At 44.2% G+C, this 26450-nt stretch overlaps 1 protein-coding gene across 1 annotated transcript in view; it reads right to left on the bottom strand.

Moving 5' to 3' along the window:
- The window catches only part of Sema6a (semaphorin 6A), a 120841-nt gene that overhangs the window by 55013 nt on the left and 39378 nt on the right, over window positions 1–26450 (bottom strand). The window contains exons 2-3 of the mRNA XM_052155512.1: window positions 3772–3909; window positions 1474–1591 (exon numbers count right to left, since the gene is read on the bottom strand). Of these exons, the coding sequence (XP_052011472.1) occupies window positions 1474–1591; window positions 3772–3871 (218 nt within the window). The 5' untranslated portion in view covers window positions 3872–3909. The remainder of the gene's footprint in view (window positions 1–1473; window positions 1592–3771; window positions 3910–26450) is intronic.

Raw genomic sequence — 26450 nt, 5'->3', positions numbered from 1 at the left:
GTTTAACCATTTGTTTTGATCAGTCTTTTTTTTTTAAAAAAACATTCTAAGTGTAATATTGCTTTACTACATGATAGGAAATTAACAAGGATACTGAGCAATACTTTGCAGCTTCCATGCTTCCAAAGAGGTGGGTACTGAGACCTCACTGGAATGCTCCATCCATAATGAATAGCTACAAAGGCTGCTCTCAGGCAACAGCCATTAGACGGTTATTAACATGGGACAAAGAGTTTCACTTGTCAGTAGGCAGCACAGGACAGGGAGAGGCTGTGTGGTCCTCACAAATCCCACGGCTTTTATTGGGCCCACGGATTTCCCATCTCTGTCCCTTGAAATCCTTCTACAGGAAATGGGGATGGCAAATTGACACTTATGAAGCTACGACCACATGACCAGCATGAGGGGCATTTATGAAGTGTTTTTTTTTTTTTAAAGTGTTCATTGTTGTTTCTTGCAGCCAAGTGTGTGCTGGGCTTGGGACACTCATGACACCTGTGACTTCTCACTTCTTATTACGGAGACTGTCACCCCTATCTAAGCTTCTGAGGGAGCTGGTACCTCTGTTATTTTAACTGCTCTGGTCCTTGGTTCACGGCCACACATGAACATCATCTATCTTTTTCCTGATGTGAAAACGACTCATCTCTTTAGAGCCAGGTAAGTCCCCAGTGACTCAAGATGGTCCTCCCTCAGTGAGTTACATAACCCAAACCTGGTTGGAATTGTGAGAAACAGGTTGACTTGGGCACCTCCTGTGAATTGTTTGTTGTCTTTACAGTTCCACACATCAGCACGGGCTTCATAAAAATACTTGTCTGACCTCTCACCTGGCAGAGGTCACATACTGCCAGAGAAGCCGGGGAGCAGCTGAACACAGCAGCATAGGAACAAAAGCCCAAGTGTCCCTAGCCTGGGTGGCATTCTTATGATTGCACTCTGCTATGGGACAGTAGTGCGTCCAAGCGCCATTTCCCAAAGGGCGAGCAAAGCCAAATACAAAACACTTAAGAAACACAGTATTGTTCTTTCTCTGCTCACTACTACCACTCGGTCAAAGAACTGGCAAATATTCAGTGCAAACATGCAAATAGCTAGAATACACACATATCTTTGTACACTATATAGTACATGTTGATACATCCAAGTTGGTTTAACAAACAACTGTCAAGTGGTAGAGTACTCTACTGTGTACTTGGGTAAATATTTGCATATATGTTCAAGAAACACAGTGGCTTAGTTGAGCCGTAAGCCTCAAAATATGCAATTATTTCTCCGTAAATCCACATAAGGTTAAACAGACATAGAAAAATCCCCAAAAGGTTAAACAAACGTGGAAAATCTTAAAAGAATGATTGCTTAACAAACACAAGTAGCTTAAATAACATGGTAAGTAACCTCGAGTTCTTAGAAAGATGGTGGGGACGAGAACCTCCAGGCCCTCTGACGGTGCGTGTGAGGAATGTCTCTTACCGAGCAGCAACGTAGAGGGTTCTGTTCATGATCATGATCATCTGGATGTCCAGCCTGTGCCTCTGCGTGGTGTTCCGTCCTGGCTTGTGGCCCACAAACACCGGATACTGTTTTGTATCTGTGAAAAGAGGAGATGGGATAAGAGAGGGAAATGTAGATCAAGCCAAAAATCAATGGGCCAGTGTGAGGAGGAGGAAGAAGAGGAGAGGGAGGAGGAGGAGGAGGAAGAGGAGAGGGAGGAGGAAGAGGAAGAAGAAGAGGAGAAGGAGGAGGAGGGCCACAGAACAAAACCACGTTTTAATTCAGACCATGCCGCCATTTCCCATCTCCAGCAAAGCTGTTACTTCAGGAAACACTCTGAGAGCGCTCCTTGAGGATGATCGAGTTACACTTCAATTCCAGATGATAATAAGCCCAGTCTTAGCATTTCTAAGCGTTCACAGTTTCTGAGGGTTAAACTTGCTGGTCAACCCTTCGCATGAAGGTGCTCTTTTCTTCTCCAGTTTTCTTTTCATCTTCTGTGCAGTGCTAAGCCTGAGGAGGCAGGCTGCCAAAGATCTTGTCTCCGGACAAAACTATTTCAAAGCTGCCTTCCCCATCAATCACCACAAAGGCAATGTGGTGTGGAGGCGAGAGCCTTCATCCAGGAGCCAGAAGAAAAATACAGTCTCCACAGGCGTCCGGGTGGAATAATCTACCATTGAGGGCAGCCCTGCTAGGTTGGTTGGCATTCTAGGAACTGTGGGAAGTGCACTTTGGAGCTAAGCAATTGGCTAATCTCACAGAGAAGTGGGCTTTGACAGGACAGGGTCAAAGTGAGTGTAGCCAGTCGGGTGATCAGGCAGGGTCCATGAGCACATTTCTTTCCTCCAGTGCTCTTTGGCTGAGTCTGTGATGTGTAATAATATCTGACCTTTAGAAATACCTGCATCTCAACATCTCTCTGTTTCTAAACCTTCTACAGTCTCCAGAGCATTGGCAACCCTCCAAAAAGAGGAAAGAAAGATGAGTCACATTCAAAAGGCTGTGCTTTCTGGGGAGTTATGGGGATGTAACTATGAGTGGGGAACCATTCACAGATTCATGCCTGGATGACTACACTTTAACCCCATGGTATCTGGGTTTTCTCACAGCAGTGTGTTACTAGAGAGCTTCAATATGCTCTATTCACAAATAAACTTGTCATACAATTATCTTAAGCTTTTTCTTCCACAATTCTTTAATTTCGTGTATCTGCTCATCATAGGTGTTTGCTCTGGCAACTCCTCTACATCCTTATCATGGGATTGTGTAATGATTAGTGATTGTCAATAACATATTTTGGACTGGGGTTCCTATTGAAGTGGAGCATTAAAGATAGAAATCATATATAGATGGAGATAAATCCATGGTTATCTGATGCCTAACCCTAAGTGAGGGGAATATGCCTACTTCAGAAGTGATAGCATTGACCTTTGACCTTCTGTCTACCCACTGCTATATAATTCAGGCTCGGCTCCTCCTCTTTGTATATAAAATCATCTTCTTCTCCAGGAATCCCAGCTGGACGCTCAGCACTGGTGTATCTACTTTCTGCGTAATATCCTGGATACCTTTTGATATGGTTCACTTGGTGTTTGGGGATAATTACATAGAAAGTGGTACTTGACAAAAATGCTCTTTACTGGAACACAATTGTCTTTTGGAGGGCAGACAATAAAACAGGGAATCGGATGTGCTTTCCAAAACAGAGGTTAATGCTTTCCTCTTTGAGGGAGTCACCAGAAGTTCTAATTATGTCAGCATCTACCTCTGACAAAAAGCAGGTATCAAAATAAAGTTATAAATGGAAAGAATCTTCTACAGATCCAAAGCCAGCCCCTTGCTGAGATGATACAGCTTCTAAGGTTTTTTTTTTGAAGTTATTTTTTGCCTCTTAAGTATTTCAAAAACATCCATTATTTTGTATATACAGGTTACAAATAAAAACATAACACTCTCAGTCATCAAATGTCAGCAGTATTCTCCCCTGTACCTGGTGTGAAGGCAAGAAAGAGCATGACTGTGTGTAGAGTAAAATTTCATCAGGAGGCTCAAGGGACATTGCAAAGACTTGCTGGTGTTACTACAACACTTGGTGAAGCTATTGTAGTCTCCCCATCCATCTGACTCCACCAGACCAACCTGATGTGAATGACCTATCCTTGTCACACAAGCTGTTTAAAATGACTGGGTCTCTTCTAATTCCTTCATCGGGTTAGGCTGATGCAGGCTAAGATGCCCTCCAAAGCCAAACGAGAATGAGAGCGTGATACTTACAGTTGCCATGCGAAATACTGATTGGCTCAGAATCTTCTGGGAAACCAGCCCCAGCGCAGTGTAGCAGTGTGAGACATAGCAGTAAGGCTGCTGGCCTCATAGTAGGTTCAGCGGGGAGGCTCACTTCTCTACTTCACCCTGCCAAAGAGCAAAGGAGCCTGCTTACTTTGCGTTTCTCTCTTTCTGCCAGTCAGCTTCATTCGGTTCTAGAAAATGCAATGGTCTTGAAGATGATTCAAGACAAAAGGCTTCTGTTTTCTGGCTTGTCCACAGTGAATTCACTGGTCATACTGTATTACATAAAGACAGTGCCCAGTACTCACTGGGCCCAATGTTACCCTGGTACCACACACTTTCACAAAAGGCCTCACTTCCTTTGACCAGGCCATTACAGGCCATGGTGGCTGCAATCTTACAATTATAAAACTCTGGATTTCAAGTATGAACAACTGCAAGCAATTTTTTTTCTTTTCCTTTCAAAGGTTTATAGAGGTCAAAAATTGCCAACTTCCATGAGGGTTTTTTTTTTTTTTTTTTTGGCCAGTCACTAATCTCTCAGAAATGTGGTGGCGTGGTTAGTAATGAAGAACGCTGATAAACAATAATGATCTGAACTCCACGCTTCACTATAAAAGTCAGAATATATGCCATACTGGGACTCGATGGCACTATGATGGCATCATACCTCTGCCTCTAGCATGCGACACATGCACACACAACACGTACCACATGCATACACAACACGCACAACTGACCCCTTTTCTTATTTCCAATAGAACCCCTTACTTAGTTTAGATGAGATACTGACCCTATTTGTCACTTCACAGTGACTCCAGACCTAAATGAAAATTACATAATCTATTTTATATTAACAGATTATGATATTATCTTCCCCTTTCCTCCTTCAAGTCCCTCCCATGCCCCTTACTCTATATCAAACACTCTTTTCTTTGAGACACACACACACACACACACACACACACACACACACACCTGCTGAGTCTGATTAGTGTTACTTGGATTATGACTTGAATGCTGACCACTCCGTATTTGAAGTGGTCACTCCTGAAGAAGACTAATCCCCACTCTTCATCTGAGGGTGTCTTTTCTAAAAGACATACATCATTTCTGACTCTGTGATGAGACTCTGAACTGGCCTCTCGGAGCATCGTTGCTGATTTTTAGAAGAGAATCGCACCTCTGTGCTCCGCTTTTGCACTGATACTGTTCCGCTCGGCTGTACTCGGTTAAGGCAGCTTTCATGTGGATCAAGATCCTTCTACATACAGCTCGGAAAAACAGACCCAGGGAGCTGCTGTATACAGTGAACACAGCCTCATGCTACAGTAAATACACATCCTTCTCAGGAGGATTTCAAATAAGCAATGATGTATCAGGGAAATTAACGTAAAATGGGCTATCGTTTCATCTTTCCAGAGAAGCAGTCTTTGAAGCAGCCTGCCAAAGATTATCTTTTTTTTTTTTTTGAACAAAGCTATTCTGCAGTAGTCTATCAATCATTTAAGATTTGTGTTTAGAAATGTCAAACCTAGTAACCTAAATGTCTTTGAAAGTTAATTTGGCAAACAAACTGCTAACTTACGCTTTCTGGAACACCATTTAATATTAGATACCTATGTCTCTTTTCTTCGTGCCAAAAAAAGCATTAACAAGTCCCGGGTGCATTGTAGGTTATAATTTCACAGACACAGCTGGGTCTTAATCATTTCTTCAACTGAAAAGTGCACATTAATTAATTTGCTTTATCTCAAAGAAAAATCAAAGCGGGAAAGAAGTTGAGAGAAAAGCTTAAACAATCCTATATCTCTATCTCTGATGTGCAGATTAAGATTGAACTTTGAGTGATTACTCGTTCGCAGAGGCAATCCACTCCGAGGAGACATAGCATGTATTTACAGGACGGTTAACAACAGGTCCATTCATTCCCTCCTTTGCCTGAGCCCCCTAATCTGGGCCATCTGAACACAAAGGAAAGAAGCTCTGAGGTCCCCATCGCTTCTTGGGAGCCCCGGTCAGTGTGACATTAAGGGGGAGGGGCAGTCAGTAATCAGAGTGACTGAAACACAAGCATGGCTCCCACCAGCGGCCACATTTTGGGTGAGAAAACATGAGGCAAGGAACAGCAGTAGCGTCACCCAGGGCAGAATTACAGCGTGAGTTCACAGCACGGAGCACAGTAGCGGAGACTCAGGAAGAAGCTGCATTCCCTTAGGATGCTGGGAAATACAGGATATGTATTTTAAAGATATTTTGCTCTGCGTGACTTATGAGCCTCTCTCTACCCTGCCACTACCTCTTCTACCTCTGCAGGAATGTCCCATCAGCTCAAGGCAAAGTCCCACTTTTTAAAATTATATCTTAACACTTTCCACCTTAAGATGACACGGGGCAAAATTCTCAAGCCCTGAAGCTGGCAGGATGAGCAGGGTAGAGAAATCTGGGATCTAATTCCATGGCTTCTTTGAATGCTCACGTAAGAGTCAGCATCACAATTCAGGCACACACACCACTGCTGTATCTCCAGGTTTACAGTTGAACTTTTTACAGGGAAAGAATAGTTGTTGCATATGTCCCTCCATCTTCCCACCATCAGGCGGTTGACAAGTTCATCACATGGATGAAAGTGGTTAAACTCGGCTGGCCTTGCCAAGTTGATCTTGTGGGACCAGTATCTACACACATAAGTGAGAGGATGGTGCTTGATTTAAAGACCACATGGGGTTGCCCCGCTCAATGTTCAGCTATGGATACTATTAGCTTATGGATACTATTAGCTTATGGATACTGTTAGCTTATGGATACTATTAGCTTATGGATACTATTAGCTTATGGATACTATTAGCTTATGGATACTATTAGCTTATGGATACTATTAGCTTATGGACCTGACTGTGCAGACACAACTTTTGACTGTTTTGGTAGACACAATGGGATCTTCCAGAATGTTCACACTCAAAGGAGGTTTTAATTGTAACTGGTAGTGATGAGAAAACATGTCCTGAAACCCCAAGCTGCGGCCTTGAATAGAGGAAGGGAATAATGATAGTGCTGGGGCTTTCTCCTCATGAACAACGTTAACTGCTATGAAGTTCCAGCAATCCCTTTAAACACACATTTTTTATAGACATCATAGGAAGTATTTACGATAATCAATAATTCACACAGTCGTTAATAGAAGGAAGGACATCCTAATAGTGTGACTCTAGGCAACTCAGTCAGGCTGGCTGCCTCTCCATTTTGTCACCTGGAAAATGAAAGGACAGGAAATGTGATGGACTATAAAATCCCTGAGGCTGAGACTGTATGTGTTCCGGTGCAGCTGCGGAAAGAAAAACAAGAGAGAGGACAAGAAAAGGGAGTCTGGAAGGCGCAGCACAGGGAATGACCCTGAGCCAGGCCACCCCTCTGCCCTGTCTAGGTGGCTAAGACAACCATCAGGAAGCAGGGAGGAGGAGAGTCAGAGGAGCAAGCCTGAGCCCAGACGGAGGAGGGGTGGTAAGCTGGAGAAAAGAAGTCAGGTTCTGAGATTCTGATAAGTCAGGCAGAAAGAGGTCCAAGCACCTGGGAAAAGTTCTAAGCGCTTTTCCAGTCAATGGCGGTCACGGGTCCCTTTTTCTCCAGTGTCTCCTGATTGTTCCGACACAGTATGTGGATGGAGAAATGCAGAGAATCTGGTGCACATGTGTGGTACTGTGCGCGATGAACAGGAGGGGTGGAAAAAGACCTTCTAACATTGGCCTAGTGGATGCCAGCAGACACAGCGTAGAGGGCTGGGCACATTTCATCTGTCGGTGCCAAGAACCACCAGCATGCCACGCTGCCTCATCTCGACATCGGGCGCAAGCACAGGTCTGATAAGTGCTTCTAACTCGCCCAGTGAGAGCGTTCCTGACCGCGCTTAAGCTGCATTTATACTGAACATAATCAATCACATAATTATGGCAATCCCCGACAGACAAGCCTTATCACGCCCATATGGGGAAAACTGAGGCCCAGGCCCCCAGCTAAGTCACGTTTCTAGGTAGTACATAGTAAACATTTGCAGCGCATTAGGAAAAAGCAACAGTTATGATCATCAAAGGGGAGAGAGCTAGCTCTCAAAGTGATCTGTGTGATTACAAAGTTAATGTCCTTCCTTGGACATGGAGGGAAGGGGAACAGAAAAAGGGTAAGGGAGGGTATAGATAGAAACTCCACTGAAGACAATAATCCAATACCGGTTTGCGCATCTTTGCTTACATGGATAGAGTAACTGAAAGTCCCTAATGGCTTCAGTCATAAAAATCCATAAACTGAGTACACAGTAACTTTCAAAACATGTAGGCTCTCAGGCTCATTCCATTTTATGGGCCTGTAATCGCAGGTGATGGAAAATGCAAATGCTTCTCAACCACAGGCTTAGGAGGAGCTGATTATGTCAGAACACCACTGTGTTAAGCGGGACCATTTGCCTCCCTTGATGGTGATGTTTTAAAGTCAAATGTCTCATAGGAAGTAGTGTCATTTGTTAAGGCTAAGAACAAGGCTGCCTGCTACAGGGGGCTGATAAACAGATCCGATACCTCTCCAGCCAGTGAGGAACCTTCACCCACACCAAGGTGCGAAAGCGAGTGTGCGCGCAGAAAACTCAGCTCTTTCCGTTGGATGCTGGAGACCGGTCAGAGATAGAAACTGCTGATTATTCTCACACCAGAGGAAAATGTAAAGCACTAATGAGTGCTTAAATAGTAGGTGTCCTTCACTGACCTGGATGGGCCTGCTTCAAGGACTTCAGCATGAGAAGGATGCTGCTGTCCACAGGATGTGGAGGGGGCTGCGAGAATACTTCCCGAATGAAATTAGAAACAACTTGGGCCCATTGATTGTGGTGGAAATGGTCAGTATGCAGGCTTCGGGGCAGGGACCAGGAGGTAGAAGAACCTGTCCTGGGATGCTTGCATTAAGAGCAACGGTTCAAAGAAAACGTGAGAAATCACTCTGGCTTCTTAATAAAGCATCAACCTCTTAATACTGCACCATCCCTCTTCTTCTCAGCCATTAACAGAGACATAAAAGCGCCTGTTTTAGAGGAAAGGGAAATGCCACAGACCTAACTTCAACACATTTTGGAGAGCAGTGATGGCGCTCAATGGAAGGTTGTAATAAATATCGACTATGTATAATAGATGGTCCATTTCGGGCCTGAAACCGCTGGCACAAAGGCACACAAAGTCTGTTGTGAATTCAGCAGTACTCGTAGAACTTTTATCTTGTATTTTTTTTCCTCATAAAGGCTGGTGTATGTCTATGATCTTTCAGAAGGAAGAAGGCATGACATGATGTTTTAGTTCTCATGTTCCCTCTCCCCCGACCCCTCCCCACCATCCCCAAACTTGCACCTCTGAACCAGTGCCTTCCATGGACTTTGCTTAGATGCTCCAGATAGACTCTAAGGGCTCATTCAGTCTCCGCCACTGTAGTCACGATCTCCACAGGCCTGAAAACATCGAGGCGAGCGATCTTGATCTCAGAAATCAGCAGGACCCAACCCTGCGTGCCCATGGCATGCCCAGCTTTCTGCCATCCCCGTCTCTTTTAAGCTTTAAAAAATATTGCTGAGCTCAAATGTCGGCTCCAGCTGCAGCAACAAACGCTCCTTTCATCTTCCCGTTAAGAAAACCGAGACCCCGAGAAGCGGGGTCACTTGCCAAATGTGGATCCGCAGGCAAGTGACAAAGCCAAACAGCAGTGGTGGGCTCCCTGCTCCTACGTGGGCTCCCTGCTCCTACGTGGAGCTCCCCTGACGTGACGCTGCCTTCAGAAAAGGGGCCAAAATTCATTCATTTCTCCTTGGCTCATTGCCTGATGTTCATTTGATTTTCATCTCACTGACTGTTTTCTACTAGAATCCAGGCACTGTGTGGAGGTGCTGGTGTGGGGATGGGAACCCCCGGATATGCCCTGGACCTCTTCGCGAGGAAAGGATGTGACTGACAACTCTTGGCGTCGCCCCAAAATGGAACACGCGTGCAATGATATCTTTTCAAAGGTAGCTAAGAATTTACCTTGGGCAGGGGGTGTTGCTGAGGTAAATGGGTTGAGAAGTCCTGCCGAAGCTTCGGGAGAGCCCAGGAGGGTTTGCAAGCCTCACTGCTTGACGACATGTTCAGACAGTTTGGATGTAAGGACCGCGCCAAGGCAGCTAGGGACAACTTCGTGCTGGTTAGACTTTGAGACACTCACTTTGGTCCAATTCTTGGACCAGAGAATAATTTGCTTAATGAACATCAAACATTTATCCGATTTGATGGATGGATTTTTCTCTTTTCTTTTTTTTCATTTCAGTTAAAGTATTGTAACTCAGGATGAAGGTTGTATCTGATGACTTTCTTTTAAGGATGGGACAGAAACCAAAGGGTAGAGGTACTCTAAGGTACAAACTCACGATGTCCTTGTGGATAGGCAGAGCTGAGCATGTGGGCCATTTTACACCAGTGTCCCTAATTTTCTATACTTTTTTTTAATTTTATTGAAAGCAACACACGCTAGGTGTAAGGTACTTTGCCCAGGTGCTTACAAGAGTATGTACAGAAAGACTTAAAAAGAACAAGCAGTGGAAACTCAAAGACTGGGTCTTTCCATGCTCTCTATCAGTACATAGTGTTTGGAAAGGACAATTCTCAAACAATTTATCCTCTATTTTTTCTTCAAACTGTTAAGCAAGAAGAGAACCCTGTCTCCAGCCACAAATCTAACCTCCCAAGCTTTCCTCTCCCTGGCCTGCTGGGCCTCTACCCTGTGGGAAGGTGTTCTTTCCCTACTTTCAGAAAGAAATCCAAACCTGAGAAACAGCCCCGCCCCCATGACGCTACCAATCATTAATAACCGAAATTCCACAAATCTGCTTATAAACGTTTGCCTTTGTTAAAAGAGTCCTGGCATCAGAAAGAGCACTTCTCCTGCGGGGGTCAAGTCCGCTGGTGCTGGCTGCCTGGGCCACCCTGCCTTCCGCTGCCTGCCCTTACACTGAGCTCTGATGCTCTCCCTGCATGCTGAAAGCCAAAAATAGAACTTATAATTGACTAATGGTTTCTGATTGTACAAAAGGAGACATAATATCATTACAGGGACTGCTCCCTAATAGAGCAGCCCCCTCAGTATCGTCTCAATGCTCACAAGAGCCTTTTAATGTCTTGGTATGTCTGCGCATGCATGCGCGTGCGCATGCGCACACACACACACACACACACACACACACACAGAACAAATGAGACAGAAGCACTGGTTCCCAAATTTCTTTACATTCCTTTAGATAGTTACTTCATTAACTTTTTTGATATATTTTATTAGATATTTTCTTTATTTACATTTCAAATGTTATCCCCTTTCCTTGTTTCCTCTCTGGAAACTCCTAATCCCATCAACTTTTTAAAAAAGTCTGCTTCATGTACTAATGATCTAGGGGAAATCAGAGGCCCACACATTTAAACCTATTATTGAATCAGGTAGGTACTGCCAAGTTTGTCTAAGTTAATACCATTTTTATTGGCTGTGTACATGTACTTTACACATAAAACAGTGACTCATGAGGTTGGCTTTATTGACCGAGAGCAGAGTAATCAAGGACTTTCCCAAAGGCAGTTATCAATGTGCTGTCGGGTAGAGGGAAAAGCACTTGTTAGTTGCCCAAATTAGAGTCAACTCTGGTCACACCACTCCCTAAAATGTTCACTTATTACAATCATTAGTTGTTTTTTTTTTTTTTAAATAAGAAGTCCTACCTTCAAAATCAATCATTATTCCCAAACATCCGGAATAAGTGCTTCCTTAAGGCCAATGAATGTAAGTTCCCGGAAGCCAGGGCTTTGTTTAAAAGTCTCCACTACCTAATGATGTGCTTCTCTTCATAGGTGACTGAAGGGTCAGAGCGCAGATTCAGGCTTACAGTCCTGTTTATTAGAAAGTGACAGAGCGCGACAAGGTAGCCAGCACCTGGGCAAACCATTTCGGTGCAGCAAACTGTTTTTCAAACTGTCTCAACTCGCCCTAAGTTTAGAAGAAAACAAGATGTGTTTCACACTGCTCTGTCTATGTGGCATGCTTGCTCTGGAAACACAGGCACGCAGCCCAAACAAAACAACCCCCCCTGAAGGCCAAAAAGTCTTTCCTACCCATTTGGCATCACAAATTGGCTTGAAGTAGCAAGGGGCCATTTGGTGACTGCCTTTACAGTCAATATTTACATGTTTTGCTGCAAAACTATTAGTAAGTTTAATTTTGCTACATATCGCTGCAGACCTGATTCGGGTTATCTGTCTCTCTCTCCCCCTTGTCTATCACCTGCTACATTTTAATCCTGAAACACATGTTTTCCAAGGTTTAAAAAACAGAGGCCTTGGAAGTGAGTGAAAACAGGATCAGTGGTAAGGAGGGAGACCTCCCAGGACAGGGCTGCCAACTCTCTGACCGTCACATTGTGAAATCTGCAGAGAAATTTAAAAAAAAAAAAAAAAAAGGAACGTTTTAACTGATTTATTTTTCTAGTGTCCCATTATCCTTCGGGGCTAAGTCACTGATTAGGAATTGCTGAGTGAGGTGTCTTTTCCTAATTTCCTCTCTTCTGTGTGTTTTTAATAACTGCTTTACAGGCTCCCCTTCCCAGCAAGATACCAACAGGAAAAGACACCCACAAAATGAATGAGGCTCACAAAGTGGATATCATCTTGGTAGGGAGGATTCCAAAGTGAATTGTGGGAAACGGCGGCTTGGCTAGGCCTGAACACACCCTCCCTCCCTTTGGCGGGGTGCTCCATTTTCTCTCCCATTTGACCTCAAGCACAAAAAACTCAACCTTCTTTTCTTTGTAATAGGGGGTACACCCCACAGGCTTTTTTGTGGTAGTGGTAGTGATTTCGCCCAAGTAATGTCCATAAAGTTGGCAAGCAGTAACGACTTTTCCCTGTGGAATAACGGAGAGAGGACTTTTCCAGTTGCAGGCCATCATCCTCTGAAGGGCGGTGCTTGGCCAGCAGCAACTTCTCTGTGTATGCATGCGGCCCATTTCCAGCACCTGTAAGTTTTCTTCCTCTTCTCTCTCCCATCCCCTCCTTCTTTTTGTAAAGCCAGAACTTATCAAACTAGGAAATAAAAGGGAGAATTTGGAATGTTGAGCTTCCAGGATCTTCCCAGTGGACGACATGGGCTTAGAAGACACACATGCTCCCTTCCTGTCTAGGCTGCTTTTCTAGGAGGCTTTTTAAAACTATCCTCTGCCAAAGAAATTAGCTGTTAGTTTTCAACTAAGCTTCTGGCCAATTCCGAGGATAAAGACAAAAGTGGCCAAAATATCACAAGGCTGGTCTCTATCTCGGTTGCTGCTAAAAATCCTTGCATTTCCTGACTGTCTTCATCTGGTCCTCTGCAGTCCACCTGGCTCACAGCACTGTACTCCAGGCTCCTAGGAAGGCCTGAGAAGTTCTACTTACAACAATCAGCTACTTTGCTAGTCCAAAGTCCCAAAGTTTTCCAAATTCCTCCAAACAATCAAAACTTAAACACACACACACACACACACACACACACACACACACAATATACATAGTTATGTCTATAATAGTCACAGCCCACTCTCTGGTACCAACTTGTGTCTCAGATGTTTTGTTGTTTGTTTGGTTTGAGGGTTTCTGCTTTGTTTTGTTTTTCCTGTTGCTGTGATAAACCACCATAACCAAGGCAACTTACAAGAGAACGTGTTTGAGACTTCCAGCTTCAAAGGGATAGGATCCCTGATGGTGGCTCAAAGTCACAACGGCAGGAAGAGTTGAGATCTCACTTCACGATCCATACGTTCTCAAGAGAGAAAGAGAAACCAGGAACAACCTACAGTCTACTGAAACCTCTAAGCCCACCCCCCGATGACACACCTACTACAACAAGGCCACACCTCCTAAGCCTCCCTAAACAGTTCTACCAACTGGGGACCAAGTAGTCACACATATGAGCTTATGAGGGCCACTGCTACTCAGGTCACCAATCTCCCTCCTTCTGCTGTGACCCTCTACTCACCAGCTCATTCCTTTCTTTCCAGGCACAAGGTAATCAGTTTTAAAAATTGTAGAAAAATGGAGGCAAAGGGTTAATATTATATAACCTGGACATGAGGTTAATTACTGTAGCTCAAATTACCTGGAGAGACGATAACATGTGCTTATCGTCAATTAACCCTTAAATCAAAAGGGGAATCACAATTCTTATAATTAATAGCACAACAGGCAATCACTGTAATTAGAATCTCTGCCAGAGAGTTCAGGATAGGAGGAAAGATGGAATTGTTCATAAGTTTGAATATGACAGGCAGATCCTGAATTAATATGCTAAGGGTCAAACCAAAGAGAAACGACGGACCAGAGAGAAAGTATGGGGGTCATCTGGCAGCCAAGGAGTCCAGGTCTGTCCCCCTCCTGCAGTAGGAAGACCCAAGCAAGCACTGGCAAGGGCTCTGAAAGCCTCTGGTCCCCTGGCTACCACTACTGGGAAGCAAAGGTATACCTGGGTTGTCTGGGCTTGCCCTGGTAAGAACCGGAGGGTCGGGACAGATAGATGGGACTCCACAGCTTGGGGCCATATAAAGCATGAATAGCACTTCAGAAAGGAGATTGCCCAGGTTCACTTAGAATAACTAGAAGCTTAAAAATAACGGTATTATTCCTGTTTAGTTAACAGAGTCCTCATCCCTCCATGGAGTGGGGAAAAGTCATCCTTGAGGGTGACAATAAGTAGACATGCTCGGAACTTGTCTATTCAATCAGCTCTTTCCAGAAGCAACAAGGCATGAAAGAAAGAATGAGCATTCTCTGGAATCTTCAACGCAGAGACAGACAGACAGATAGACACACACACACACACACACACACCGGCGGGGGGGGGGGGGGGGGAATCACATGAAGCTTGGATGAGATTTCCATCTTGCTGAGAATGAGGACAGAAGGCTGCCTCTCCTCCCAAGGTAATAAGAATCGTTATCAGTGACAGTTCCATTCTTTGAAGGTAATTTTATTCCAGAGGGAACAGCAATTTTGTACCTTACAGATTACTCTCTTAGTGTTTGGGGAGTTACCAGAAAAAAAAAAAAAAAAAAAAAAAAAAAAAAAAACTTGAGACAAACACTTTGCGAGACAAACACTGAACGAAGATGTCTTTCTCAATATTCAATAAAGCCCAGAAGCTGCCTTTGGTAGCAGTTTATGTCTGTTGCCCATCCCCAGACAAGCTGCTAGAAGGGACGACGGGGAATAGGAAAGACCAGTCATGGACTCGGACAGGATTCGGTGCTTAGAAAACCTCCTGACGACCACGGCAGATGGCATAGTAATGGCTGTAGCTATACAGTAAGGGTCAAAAAGACTGAGAGGCACCATCTAGGTACTGACTGTAGGTCCCAGCAGCATGTCCTGTTGTCCAATTCCTTATCTGAAACCACAGTCCTCTTAAGGTAACCTTACCCAACCCCCTCGCCACCTGGATGTATACAGGAGCTATCGAATTAGTCTTCCTTCAATTTCAAACACAGGGGAACAAAGAGCTGTCAAAGGCAAGGCTAGGCATCTCCAGCCACCTCGAGGACAGCCATTATGAGATGAGTCTAAGAGCAAAGTGTAGCTACTGTGAGCAAACAGCTCTTGCTGGGAATACAGAAGGATTTCCCACCGTCCCAGAAACAAAGCAGGAGTCACGCTATACTGAGGTACAGAGCGGCCAGGTGAGTAGGAGAACAGAAGAAATAGTACCCAGGGGACCCTGGAGAAGACACGGAGCCAAACTACACATTTATAGTCTCTGTGGAGAGTGGAGAGAGAGAGAGAGCTTGCTTGCCTACGGTTCTTACATCCTCTGACAATCCTTCCTCCCACATCCTGGGAAAGCACTACTTACGGTAGGAAACCACAGAGGATCCAGCAAAAACCTGCTATGGACTAAGACTCCCTGAGCAGCTGCTGTTGATAAAATAATGCTCCTAGAATCCAAAGACTCAAGACCTCAGGCTTTGGCTAAGTGTGACTCACTTAGCTTTCCAGTCTGGCCACAATGTATGTATATGGGTCAATAGTCTAAGCACACTTGCAAGGAGAGAGATGGCAGGGATGTATTTAGTGGCATGGACAACAACTTCTGAGGGTGGAGGCCTACGGCATCCACATAATCCTGCTTCGTTTCACTCTAAGGTAGCTCAGTCCTAGAGGGTGGCTGGTGTGTGGCCTTCCAGGAATGTCAACCACTGGCTTGTTGCTGAGACTCAATTGTCAATGACAAACAGACCCCATGAGCTGATTTAACATCACTCTTGTCTCAAATCCCTTCCCAGTGACTCATAACTTTCTCCTGACATCAGAACAGCTGGGCCAGCCAGCTGAAGAGAAGACATACAGATGTGGCTGGCTGCAGCCCCAGGGGCTCTGAACTCTCTGTTCATGATGTCTTCTCAGACTCTCTCAGTGGACCGCGGTGTTAGGCGGTTTCCTTTCCCCACGTGGGTGGGAAAAGCAATTCTGCCTGACCGATTTCATCCTTTAGCACACAAGTGTGTGAAACACTACACTGAAGCTCTTCTTAGTCTACAGTCTGAGGAAGTTTTATTTGGGGGAGGGGTAGATCTCTGGCCCAGTCCTTCTGTGGAAGGTATAAGAGATAGTACCCTGATCAGGAGGAGGATGTCAGGATGGCCTCACATATACAACTCAGTCAGAGAATATACGGAAAGCTGAGAAGCTGGGGACCAGAGAAGGGAAAAAAATTTCAACCCTGGTTTAGAGTAAATAATCTGTTCTCCTGCATTGTGCTAATATAAATGTAAGCTACTTGGCTGTTTTAAAAGTATGAAATATGTGTGTAAAATCCTCACTCAGAATAGCTGACTTTGACAAAAAAAAAATCATACACATTGTTAAGTAACTGTTGGTTTGATTTGAGTGTCTTTTGAATATTTTTAAATTTCAGTGTATGAAGTCCTACAACAGCTGTAAAAAGGGGCTATTTTTGTTAATGAAAATGGCAATACAAGCCAAGACTGGCTGAGTTTTAGGAAAAAAAAAATGTGTTGTGCATATTTGTTCCAATATGTAAGCATCTAGTAACAGTGTCTCTGAGGGGGGAGGACAAAGGTCACAGGGAGAGTGAAATACACTTCTTATGTTGCACTCTTTTATGGGATTTGGGGGGAGGGGGAGTCTCATTCTTTCTTTTTCTTTTTTCTTTTTCTTCTTTCTTTTTTGACAAATAGAGCTATTTCTATATTCAAAACAAAACCAAAAAAATCCCAACAACTTTCTCTCCAGGGGCAAACCTGAAATTTTAGCCCAAAATATCTGCCAACTCTCCAACCCCTGAATCCTTTCCCAGTGTGTTCAGCCCTGTGTATGCTATAAGGAGGGCTGCCCGATATACGCTCTTCCTGTATAAATGTGGCTGACTCACAAAGGTGGAACATGGCGAAATCTAAGGCCAAGAGCCAGTAAGCTCAAGGAAAATGCTCTCCATATAATTTTTTCCCCCAAAATAAGGCCTTACTACTTTATTTGGGCTTTGCCCTCTCCTGTTCCTGAACGTCTATTCTGCACATGGTCTCTAACTTCATTACCTTTTTCTCATGTACCTTCTGTGCCAACACAAGAAAAGGATCTAATCCATCTTTGGAAATATACCCAAGGGATGCTTGCTGCTTAGCCAATGAAGAGATATCCTTTCTCTGGTATAATCTCTATCCCGGAGTGGCCCAGGACTACTGAGCTAAATATAGCAGTATGGAGACACACCCATGGTGTTGGAGTATGAGCACCGAGTGTCTTCCACGCTAGTCCTCACCTGGGGAGGTGAGAAGCAAGAGGACATCCTGCCCATTGTCACTTGTCCCATTCACAAGCCCTGAAGTGGAATCTAGGAAGCAAAAAAGAAGGCTTCCTTCCTCTTTTCTTGGCATCTCTCCTCTTCACGGTCAACTCCATGCCATCTTCTCTGAAGTCTATTCTCTCCTGTGTGGGTGGGTCACTGTTACGGAGTTCAAGGTACTGGGGTAGAAACAGTCTCTAGCTAGCTCCAAGTTTAACTCCAACTTGAAACTTGGAGACAAGAGATGTCACTAAGAGGCGGCTGTTCTCTTCTCTTACACTGCTAGATACACCACCATATCTATCACCAAACATAAACATCATTAACATGATGGGTTTACACCTCTGTGCCTTTCAAACTGGCCAGCACATTGGAACAGCCCAGAGAGCTTCAAAATTTAAAGGTGTCTATGAACCAACCACACCCAGAGATGCCAATTTAATTGGCCTGGGGGTGTGACATGGGCTTTAGAAATTTTAGTAGGTCCAAAGAGGCTCCTACTAGTAACAAATCCAGCTTGGGAATTTCTAACAGAGACACAAAGGGTTTCCGGAACTCTAATTTTTTTTTTCTAATCCCTTCCATCGCCAAGTTTTCAGCCACAGGCAGGGATAATTAATCCTGTTTCAAAAACCCCCGTGCTTGGGCCAGCTTTGTGGAGAGGTTTTAAAACTATCTAAGTTTGTTTTTGTGTCCACCTACCCCTCATCCCAATCCACTTACAAATATAATTTAATCCATTAAAAATTACAGAGAACCACAGAGAAACTTCTTTGCCAACCATGGGGCCTGCAAAGTATTCTTAATGTAAACACAGACAATAGGTGTGCTTTCTCTTCTGACAGGGTTGACAGAAAGCAGGCCTAATTAACCCACTCAGAACAGAGGGGAGTGGAGGTCTTGTGAACACCGCCTTAGGAAGTCCATCTCCCTGCCTTATCAAAACTGCCTTTCTCTTCCACCACGCTCCTGTAACCTGGGAAATATAAATTTTGATTACTGATTGCTGCATTGTTAGTAGCTAACTATATATCATCAGGCACTGGTCACCAGTGACAGCCCCGGCTTAATTATCTCAGCTGAAGGGAAAGTAACCTCATGAAAAGGCTGTTTTCCAATTAAAGCAGCTAGAATATGTGATTTGTCTCTCTGGTGATATCCGACTCATAGTCCTTCTCGTGTTATTTGTATTGTGTTCTTTTCCTCATTATGAGCCCTGGAGTTGTGAATCCAGAGCTCCTAGCAAGAAACGCATAAATATCAGGAGGGCAGCTGTCAAGCCTTGAAAGAAATCTTCAGCAGTCGCCACCAAAAAAATCCTACCAGTGATTACAGAGCTCCCACCAGCCAATGCTGCAGTCAGGGTTGCAGACTTTATGTAGAACAAATTATGTTCAGGGTTTTCCTCCTATAGAATCAGGGTAAGGTCACACCGTGTCACGAGGTACCTACATTCACACACACACAACTTTTAGAAGTTCTTCAGCAAAAGCCAGATGCTCTGCAGGCTGCCTTAGTGATTGTTTTAATGACAAGGAAAACATTTTTTCTGCTACTATAAGGGAAAAATATTTGGGGTAAAGATCCAGGCAACACTATCTCTAGCCTTGCATCTTCCTTATCTCCATTTGTCTACACTTTGCTTGGTTATTTATTCCACTTGAATATCCGCCTGCTTGCCTATCTTGACAATTCTTTATCCCGAGAGCAGGGACAAGGGTTTATCATCTCTAAGACTAACTGGACCCTGAGCTTCGTAAACATGGACTTGGAATTCTGGGTTACAATAATAAGTATTCGGGGCACTTGCTGTGTGAGCACGCCGTAGATATTATCCGGATTTACCTTCGAAGAGTTTCTGCATTCGAGTGACTGGCCAATGTTAGTGACCAGTGTGGCCTTGGCCTGGCTGTTTCCTCTCTGTAGCCTTCAGGTTTCTTGGGTGTGAAATGGGTTAATGGCACTTTCCTTTCCTTTGGTCACCATTAGGATAAAAAGCCCCCAGCCCATTACACATTTCACTCAACGTCCCGGGAGCTGGCCATTGGAGAAGTTAAGTACCTGTGCCATTCATCATTTTGAACTTTGTGTGTTCGCATCTTCTCTCAATGACCTTAGAGTTGGCCAGTTTTTCCTGGATCCCAAACTGCATAAGCACAGCCTTCTGCCCCTTGAGCCGGAGTTGGACCTATTTTGTTGCTTCTCTGAGCAGAGACAGAGAGAGGCCTTGACTGCACAACTTAGTGGAAATGTAAAGAATCCCGTTTGGACAAGGAAAGTTGCATTGTTAGGGTCCATTTTACAGTACTTATGTAAAAAGACAGGAGCCCCATGGAGCCACTGGGGTTGCTAATGGTTTACTTGGCCTATGGCCTTTTTTGGTGCCAGCCACTCACCAAATGCCCCAGGGCAAACAGTCTATTCCAACAACCTAAACTGAGTGTGGGCTGAGCCAGGCCCTACCGAGGCACTATTAGCCATACGAAGACAAGGGTGGGTGATGGATGAGAAGCAGGACAAGACAGAAGTTAGGAATCTGTGCAGTCCTCTCAGATTGCTGCGGGGTGAGCTGTTCTCCCTCCACACCACACTGGGGTTCTCCTGCCTACTACCTGGGGTTAACAGTCTGCTCCAGATCCCAGTGAACGTTGCCTAATGGCAACGCATTGGAAATTCCCACAGTTCACTTGAACTGGACAGCTGAGGAAATGATTTGGAAGGGAGGTTCTTTTGGGAGTTCCATTTTCTTTCTTCCTTTCCCTTTGTATCTTGCACATCTCTTCCCTCAGCATTTGGCTTTATTTTAATACTATTTACATATATATGTATGTATATAAAACCATTGACATCTGTTCTACAACCCAGTTTTCTACCTCATTTTTGTTTCTGCCTTTGAGATTCCTATCCCTTCCTTCAGACTTCTCCCAAACATCACCTCTTCTGTGAAGTCCTCTCCGATTCTCACTGACAGCGGGTGTCACGCTAGCTTCCCTCTTCACATTTCCACAGCACCTGAATATGTTCGATCACAGCCATCAAACAGACACTATTCTTTACTAATCTGTCCACACCACCAGAGGCCGAACCCGGCAAGGGCTAGCAAATGCTTGGTGTGTGAATAAATGGAGCAATGAATAATGCTACACACCATCCCTGTCCTCGGAGGATTTGAACTTCCTGGAGTGGATGGATGTGTTAATAACACACTGCAAAATAGAGTCTACACACATATGTGATACACAAGGAAAACTCTGTATGTGTTATGCTTTAGGGTTTTCTATAATGGCTTAGGTCAAGTTGCGTTTCACTTCCTACGAGATGGTGTCCTTGAAGTAAGAGGTTCTTACAGACCATGCTAGATTTTTCATTTTAAAGTCCTATGGCTTGTTCTTACCCTGGTAACTCAGCACGCTGATAAGTGATATCTGTCTTTGTCCTCAAAACATAAGCTGATGAAATGGAAGATGTTGGGGCTCTTAAAGTAGCACACCTCAGTAGTCTATGGAATCCCTGACCTCTTATGTCACTGCAACTACAGCTGAGTGGATATATAAGGCCCATCCTAGGAAAGAAATATGATTTTTATCTTGAGAAAAGTAAATTTTGTATTCCCAAGTTCTGTGTTATCAAATCTGTAACCTTATTATTGCATTAGAGTAGATATTTTATTCAATTATATGGACAATAAAAGAAAAGAGATCTAGCTAGCCCAGAATCCCTGGAGTGTGAGAAGATGACGATATTTATTTTATCTCCTCCTGACAATGAAGTTAACACTGTCACCAAAGCTACTACCAGCAAAATATAAAAAACGAGAAGAAGGTAATTACTGTCAGTCAGACCTAACATTAAACATCTGTTTATCTGAACTTAAAAAAACCAACAACAAAAAAGGCAATTGCCAGGTGGAGGGGCACACCCCTCGAATCCCAGCCCTAGGGAGGCAGAGGTAAGGGAGGCCGAGGCCAGTCTTGTCTATAGAGCAAGTTCCAGGCCAGCAAAGGCTTTGTAATGTTGGTGCTGGGTAAGAAAAACTGAACATGGCCAAAAGATAAGCATTGTCAAATTAAACAAACAGACTTAGGCTTGCTTTAAAATAGTAATGATGTTGATGATGATGTGGTTGGTGGTGGTGGTGGTGATGATAGTGATGATGAAGAAACAAACTATTTCTAATGCTTCAATGCAAGAAAATACATGGGCTTTTTTTTTTTTTTCTTTCTGCACAAAGGGAAGCATTGCTCGGCCAAATGCTTTCAGAAAACGGGCCAGCAGGGCGGCTCAGCGGGTCAAGGCACTGACTTGCCAAGTCCAACAACCTGAGTTCCTTCCCTGCTCACACAGGACAGGAGAGGGAAGCCTTTCCTTTGAGAGGTCACCCCAGGCCCACATCATGTGATACTGCTACATGCTTGAACACACACATAGAGCTAGTAATTAATTAATTAATTAATGTGATTCAAGATGCTCTCAGAAAGCAGCCATATCCCACCCAGCAAGCCATGAAAGCATGAGAAAGTGTGAGTCTCAGGGGGACAATTCTGTCCATCTGACACCTGAAATCAGATGTGAACCAAGTTTTTGGTGATTTGACAATTGTTTTATGTTTTTTCTTGTCAAATAAGTCAAGTTCTAGCAAAGGCTTATTACTAGTCTTAGGCTGTCAGAGGCCGTAGCATGGTGTGAAAATAAGTAAGAATTTTTTCTCAGGACTCAATCTGTGCTGCACAAGACCACAGATGGGACTGAGCTGTAGCAGACAAGCAGCTCAGATCTGAGGATGCGAACCTGTGGAATGAGTGAAAAGCCCAAGTCAGGTGCCACTCATTTAGTAACTTCCGGGTCTAAAAGGCACGAGGCAGACACTGCTTAGCAAATGTAGAGGAAAGGGGTCCACACTGCTGAGGAATGTGCACTAGAAATCAATGTGGAGGTTTCTCAAAGGGCTAAAAATAGATCTACCCTATGATCCAGGTACATCGATCCTGGGCATATTTCCAAAGTATTCAAAGTGCGCCTGTGAGAGCATCGTGATCGTAGCAAAAAAAAAAAAAAAATCACAAAAACCAAGTTATGGAACCAGCCTAGCTGTCCACCAACAGATGAGTGTTAGATATACAATGTTTTTGTTCCCATCATAAAGGAAAAATGAAATTTTCCTATCCACAGGAAAGTAAATGGAACTGGATGTTATCATGTTGAGCAAAAAAGTCAGACTCATAAAAAAGACCACATGTTTCTCTCACATGTAGAACACATCGTGTGTGTGTGTGTGTGTGTGTGTGTGTGTGTGTGTGTGTGAATGCGGGAGGGTCTAAAGGGTAGAGGGAAGGAGAGCGAGGGGGTTATAGTGGGAGGAAAGGCAGAAACATATTTTCTCTCACATTTGGAACCTATTCCCCTCCCCCTGCCCCCATCAGTGGGAGGATGGGCAGAAAAGATTGTTTGGGAGAAAGAAAGGAACTGAAGGAGGGAAGGTGGGGGAAAGGGAAGGAAGTCATGGGAGGAACATCCCTTGTACACATATATGAAAATATCATCTGAGGGGCTAAAGCGATGTCTAGGCCATTTACAGCATGCATTTGCAGAAGAGTCGGGCTTAGGTCCCAGCACCCACAGGGTGGCTCACAACCTCTTACAGGCCCCATCCGTGCCTTTTCTGCCTCTGAGGGCTCCGCATCCGTCTGCTACACATAATGCATGCAGGATCTCGTACCCAACACATACAAACACATACATTCTTTAAAAACAAATTTTCTGCAAAAGAGAAAATGTCCTGATAAATTGTCACCATTTTGTTTGTTTGTTGCTGTTTTGGTTTGTTTTTGTTTGTTTTTCGAGACAGGTTTTCTTTGCATTTCTCTGGCTTTCCTGGAACCTGCTCCATAGACCAGGCTGATTTCGAACTCACAGACATCCTCCTGCCTCTACCTCCTGGGTGCTGGGATTAAAGGCATGTGCCACAACCCGGCTTCTGTCACTAATTTTAAACATATTAATAAAACCAAAGGGAACTAACATGCAGGTTAAAAAGAAGAGAGAGACGGGGGAGGGGGCAAGGCTGGTTTCTCTTTCATTACCAGGTTCTCCTCATTGGCGATTAAGTTGTAGTATAGATAAGGTTTCCTTCAGGCCCTATCAGTTAAGTGGATCTAGTTGTAAAGCAATTTCCAGTACTTCAGTCCCACTAGAGTTAACCACACAATCAACAAAAGTGACATCTTTCTTTGCTGCCCCTTCCTTGTCTCATCTCCTTAATGGCTACATAATATTCTTAAGTGATTAACAGGGACCAGGACTCCCTAACTTCCAACCTAATCCTTTGAAATCAGAAGTGACTAACAAACTTTAGCAAACCTCCTGCTATCTCTCACACCTACAAACACAATGTGCGCTTGGGAAACGACTCTCCTGAAAGGAGAAGCAACCATACAGACCTGAGCCCCGTCTTGCCAGCCCAACTCTGGTCTACATTTAATACCAAGCCGACAGTGCAGAAACAGCTGAACTTCAGGAAAGCCAACTTGGGTGCGTTACCAGGATGAAACCGAGGACGACGGCTTCGGCACTGAAACAGACCAGGCTCAGATGGCCACTCAGCTAATGAGCCTGAGACGGGACTCGGGCAGAAGGGTCAGCATTTTAACAGCCTTGATCCTCTCTGCCCATCTGAAAACCCAACTCTGCATTTCCAGTTCCCCAAATGCAAGCAGCAGTTGCCTAAGTCCTGATCAAAGATAGACCAAACTGTTTCATGGCATAGACACTTCAGAGAGCCCCAGTGGGCTGTGGGGACTGTGGGGTTCAGTAATCATATCCAGCCTCACACAATCATATCCAGCCTCACACGCATCCACGCCAGGGCGGTGAATGGCTGTACCCAGGGGTGGGAGGGGTGGGGGAGGGAAGTATTTTACTGTCCCTCTCCACCAGACAGTGGTGTTCAGGTGTCACTTTGACTGTGAAACACAGTGAAGGAGACAAATGAGTTTTTCTCTGAGTCTGTTAAATTAACTAATGGATTCTGGTTGTGAGACTGGCATAACTTAATAAGCCAAGCCACTGATGGCACGGGGTGGGCGTTTCCAGTCTCTGAGGATGTCATTAACCTTACACCCTGACAAAACCAGAAGAACCAAATGGAGTCTAGCCAGGGTGAAGGAAGAATGTCTGCTGTGCGAATATGGAAAAATGTTCTATTTCAATAAGTTATTTTAGTATATTAAGACTTATAGCTATCTATAAGAAGGTTGTTGTGTGGATGAAAATTATCCATTAAGGAAGCAGTTTTGAATTCTGTATCCTCACTTTTTTTTTTTTAAGTGTAGCATTTTGTTTTCTGAGTCTGAAGGCATTCACCATGGCTGCAGGTACATCTATTTGAGCCCAATGTTGTAAATTCCTTATTTAAATCACCAGGGTTTACATTACTCACATACCAATATATGAATTGCTGATGTGTCTGCTCATTGGTAAAAATCAGACAACTCTGACCATAGGAGAATCTCATGGAGTTCAGGGTTGTAGCGATGTGGACACACCCTGTCACACATGGTCTTAATTTTTAAGTATGAATTTTTCTCTCGGTTCTCTAAACTATCGTGGGTTCCGTTTTCACTGAACTGAAAAGATAAATGCTCTTTCCCACGTTCTCATCAGAAGTCTGTGCGTTCCAGGAGGCTAACAAATTATAACTCAGCTGTTCAGCACTGCATTAAGATTGAAATTTGGCATCCCAGATGTGAATTTATTTCCAAAAAGGAAACAGACTCTACTAAGCATTTCTTTTCCTCCAAAAGGGAAAAATATTTTAGAAAAATTAGCTCCTTGCTGTTGAGGAATTATACTGGTCTTTTTATTTTGTTTTATTTTACAAGTACAGTTTCGTTTGGATTCTGAATGTGAAAGCCCATGTTTGCAAAGTGTACAGAAGAGTAAAGTGTAAAGAAGAGGCTATTGGACATGCGTGGGCTGCTCGTCTTTCGAGAATCAATGACCAAAAGTACTTGGTTGCTTTTGTGCAGCATGTTTTCATAAGTGAGTTCTTCTACTCAGAGCGATTTATTCTTGCAGAACAGTGTTTTGTAGGTTTACCGGCTGTCAGTCTGACCAGGCTGTTGATATGTAATGAGTCAGTCATTTTATCCTTACAACACCTTCGGGTGCAAGCTGTTATTAACCCCATTTTACAGGTGAGGAGACTCCCCAAGGCCACACACTAACCAGCCAGTGGGGATCAGGGGTTTGGACCTGGCCAAGCTGGCTCCAAAGTGCACATCCCTAACTACTATGTGTACCGTCCATTTACCTACAGCGATTTCTCTGACCTTTAATTCACTAAACATCAATATGTGCCACTTAGTTGCCACTTTGTCGGTACAGGGCATTTGTACTAGAGGTGGGAGGAGGTATAAATGGGGAAAGGGGCAGGAGAGAAAAATACTCAGGTGCTGGAGAGACAGACTTAGCCAGTACAGTGCCTGCTATACAAGCATGAGGACCTGAGTTCAAGTCCCCAGAACGCACATTTAATAAGCAGGCTGGCTGTGGTGATGCGCCTGCAAAGGATGCTCTGCATTTGTGAACTGTGTTCCTGAACCGAGAGAGAAGCTTCTGCCTCACCGAGAGACCCTGTGAAAGACAGAAAGCAAAGAGGACCCCGTCACCTCCCTGCAGCCTCCATGTGTGAACACACATGCCTTTGCACACATCGACCCCTCCATGGTCACACTGTCCTGTGGGGACACGGTTCTATGTGCACATCCAAATTTGTACACATTTTTCCCTCTGATTGTTGC

Source organism: Apodemus sylvaticus, chromosome 13 (assembly GCF_947179515.1).
Source record: "Apodemus sylvaticus chromosome 13, mApoSyl1.1, whole genome shotgun sequence".
Taxonomy (NCBI): Eukaryota; Metazoa; Chordata; class Mammalia; order Rodentia; family Muridae; genus Apodemus; species Apodemus sylvaticus.
This window is presented reverse-complemented; position numbering and strand designations above follow the sequence as displayed.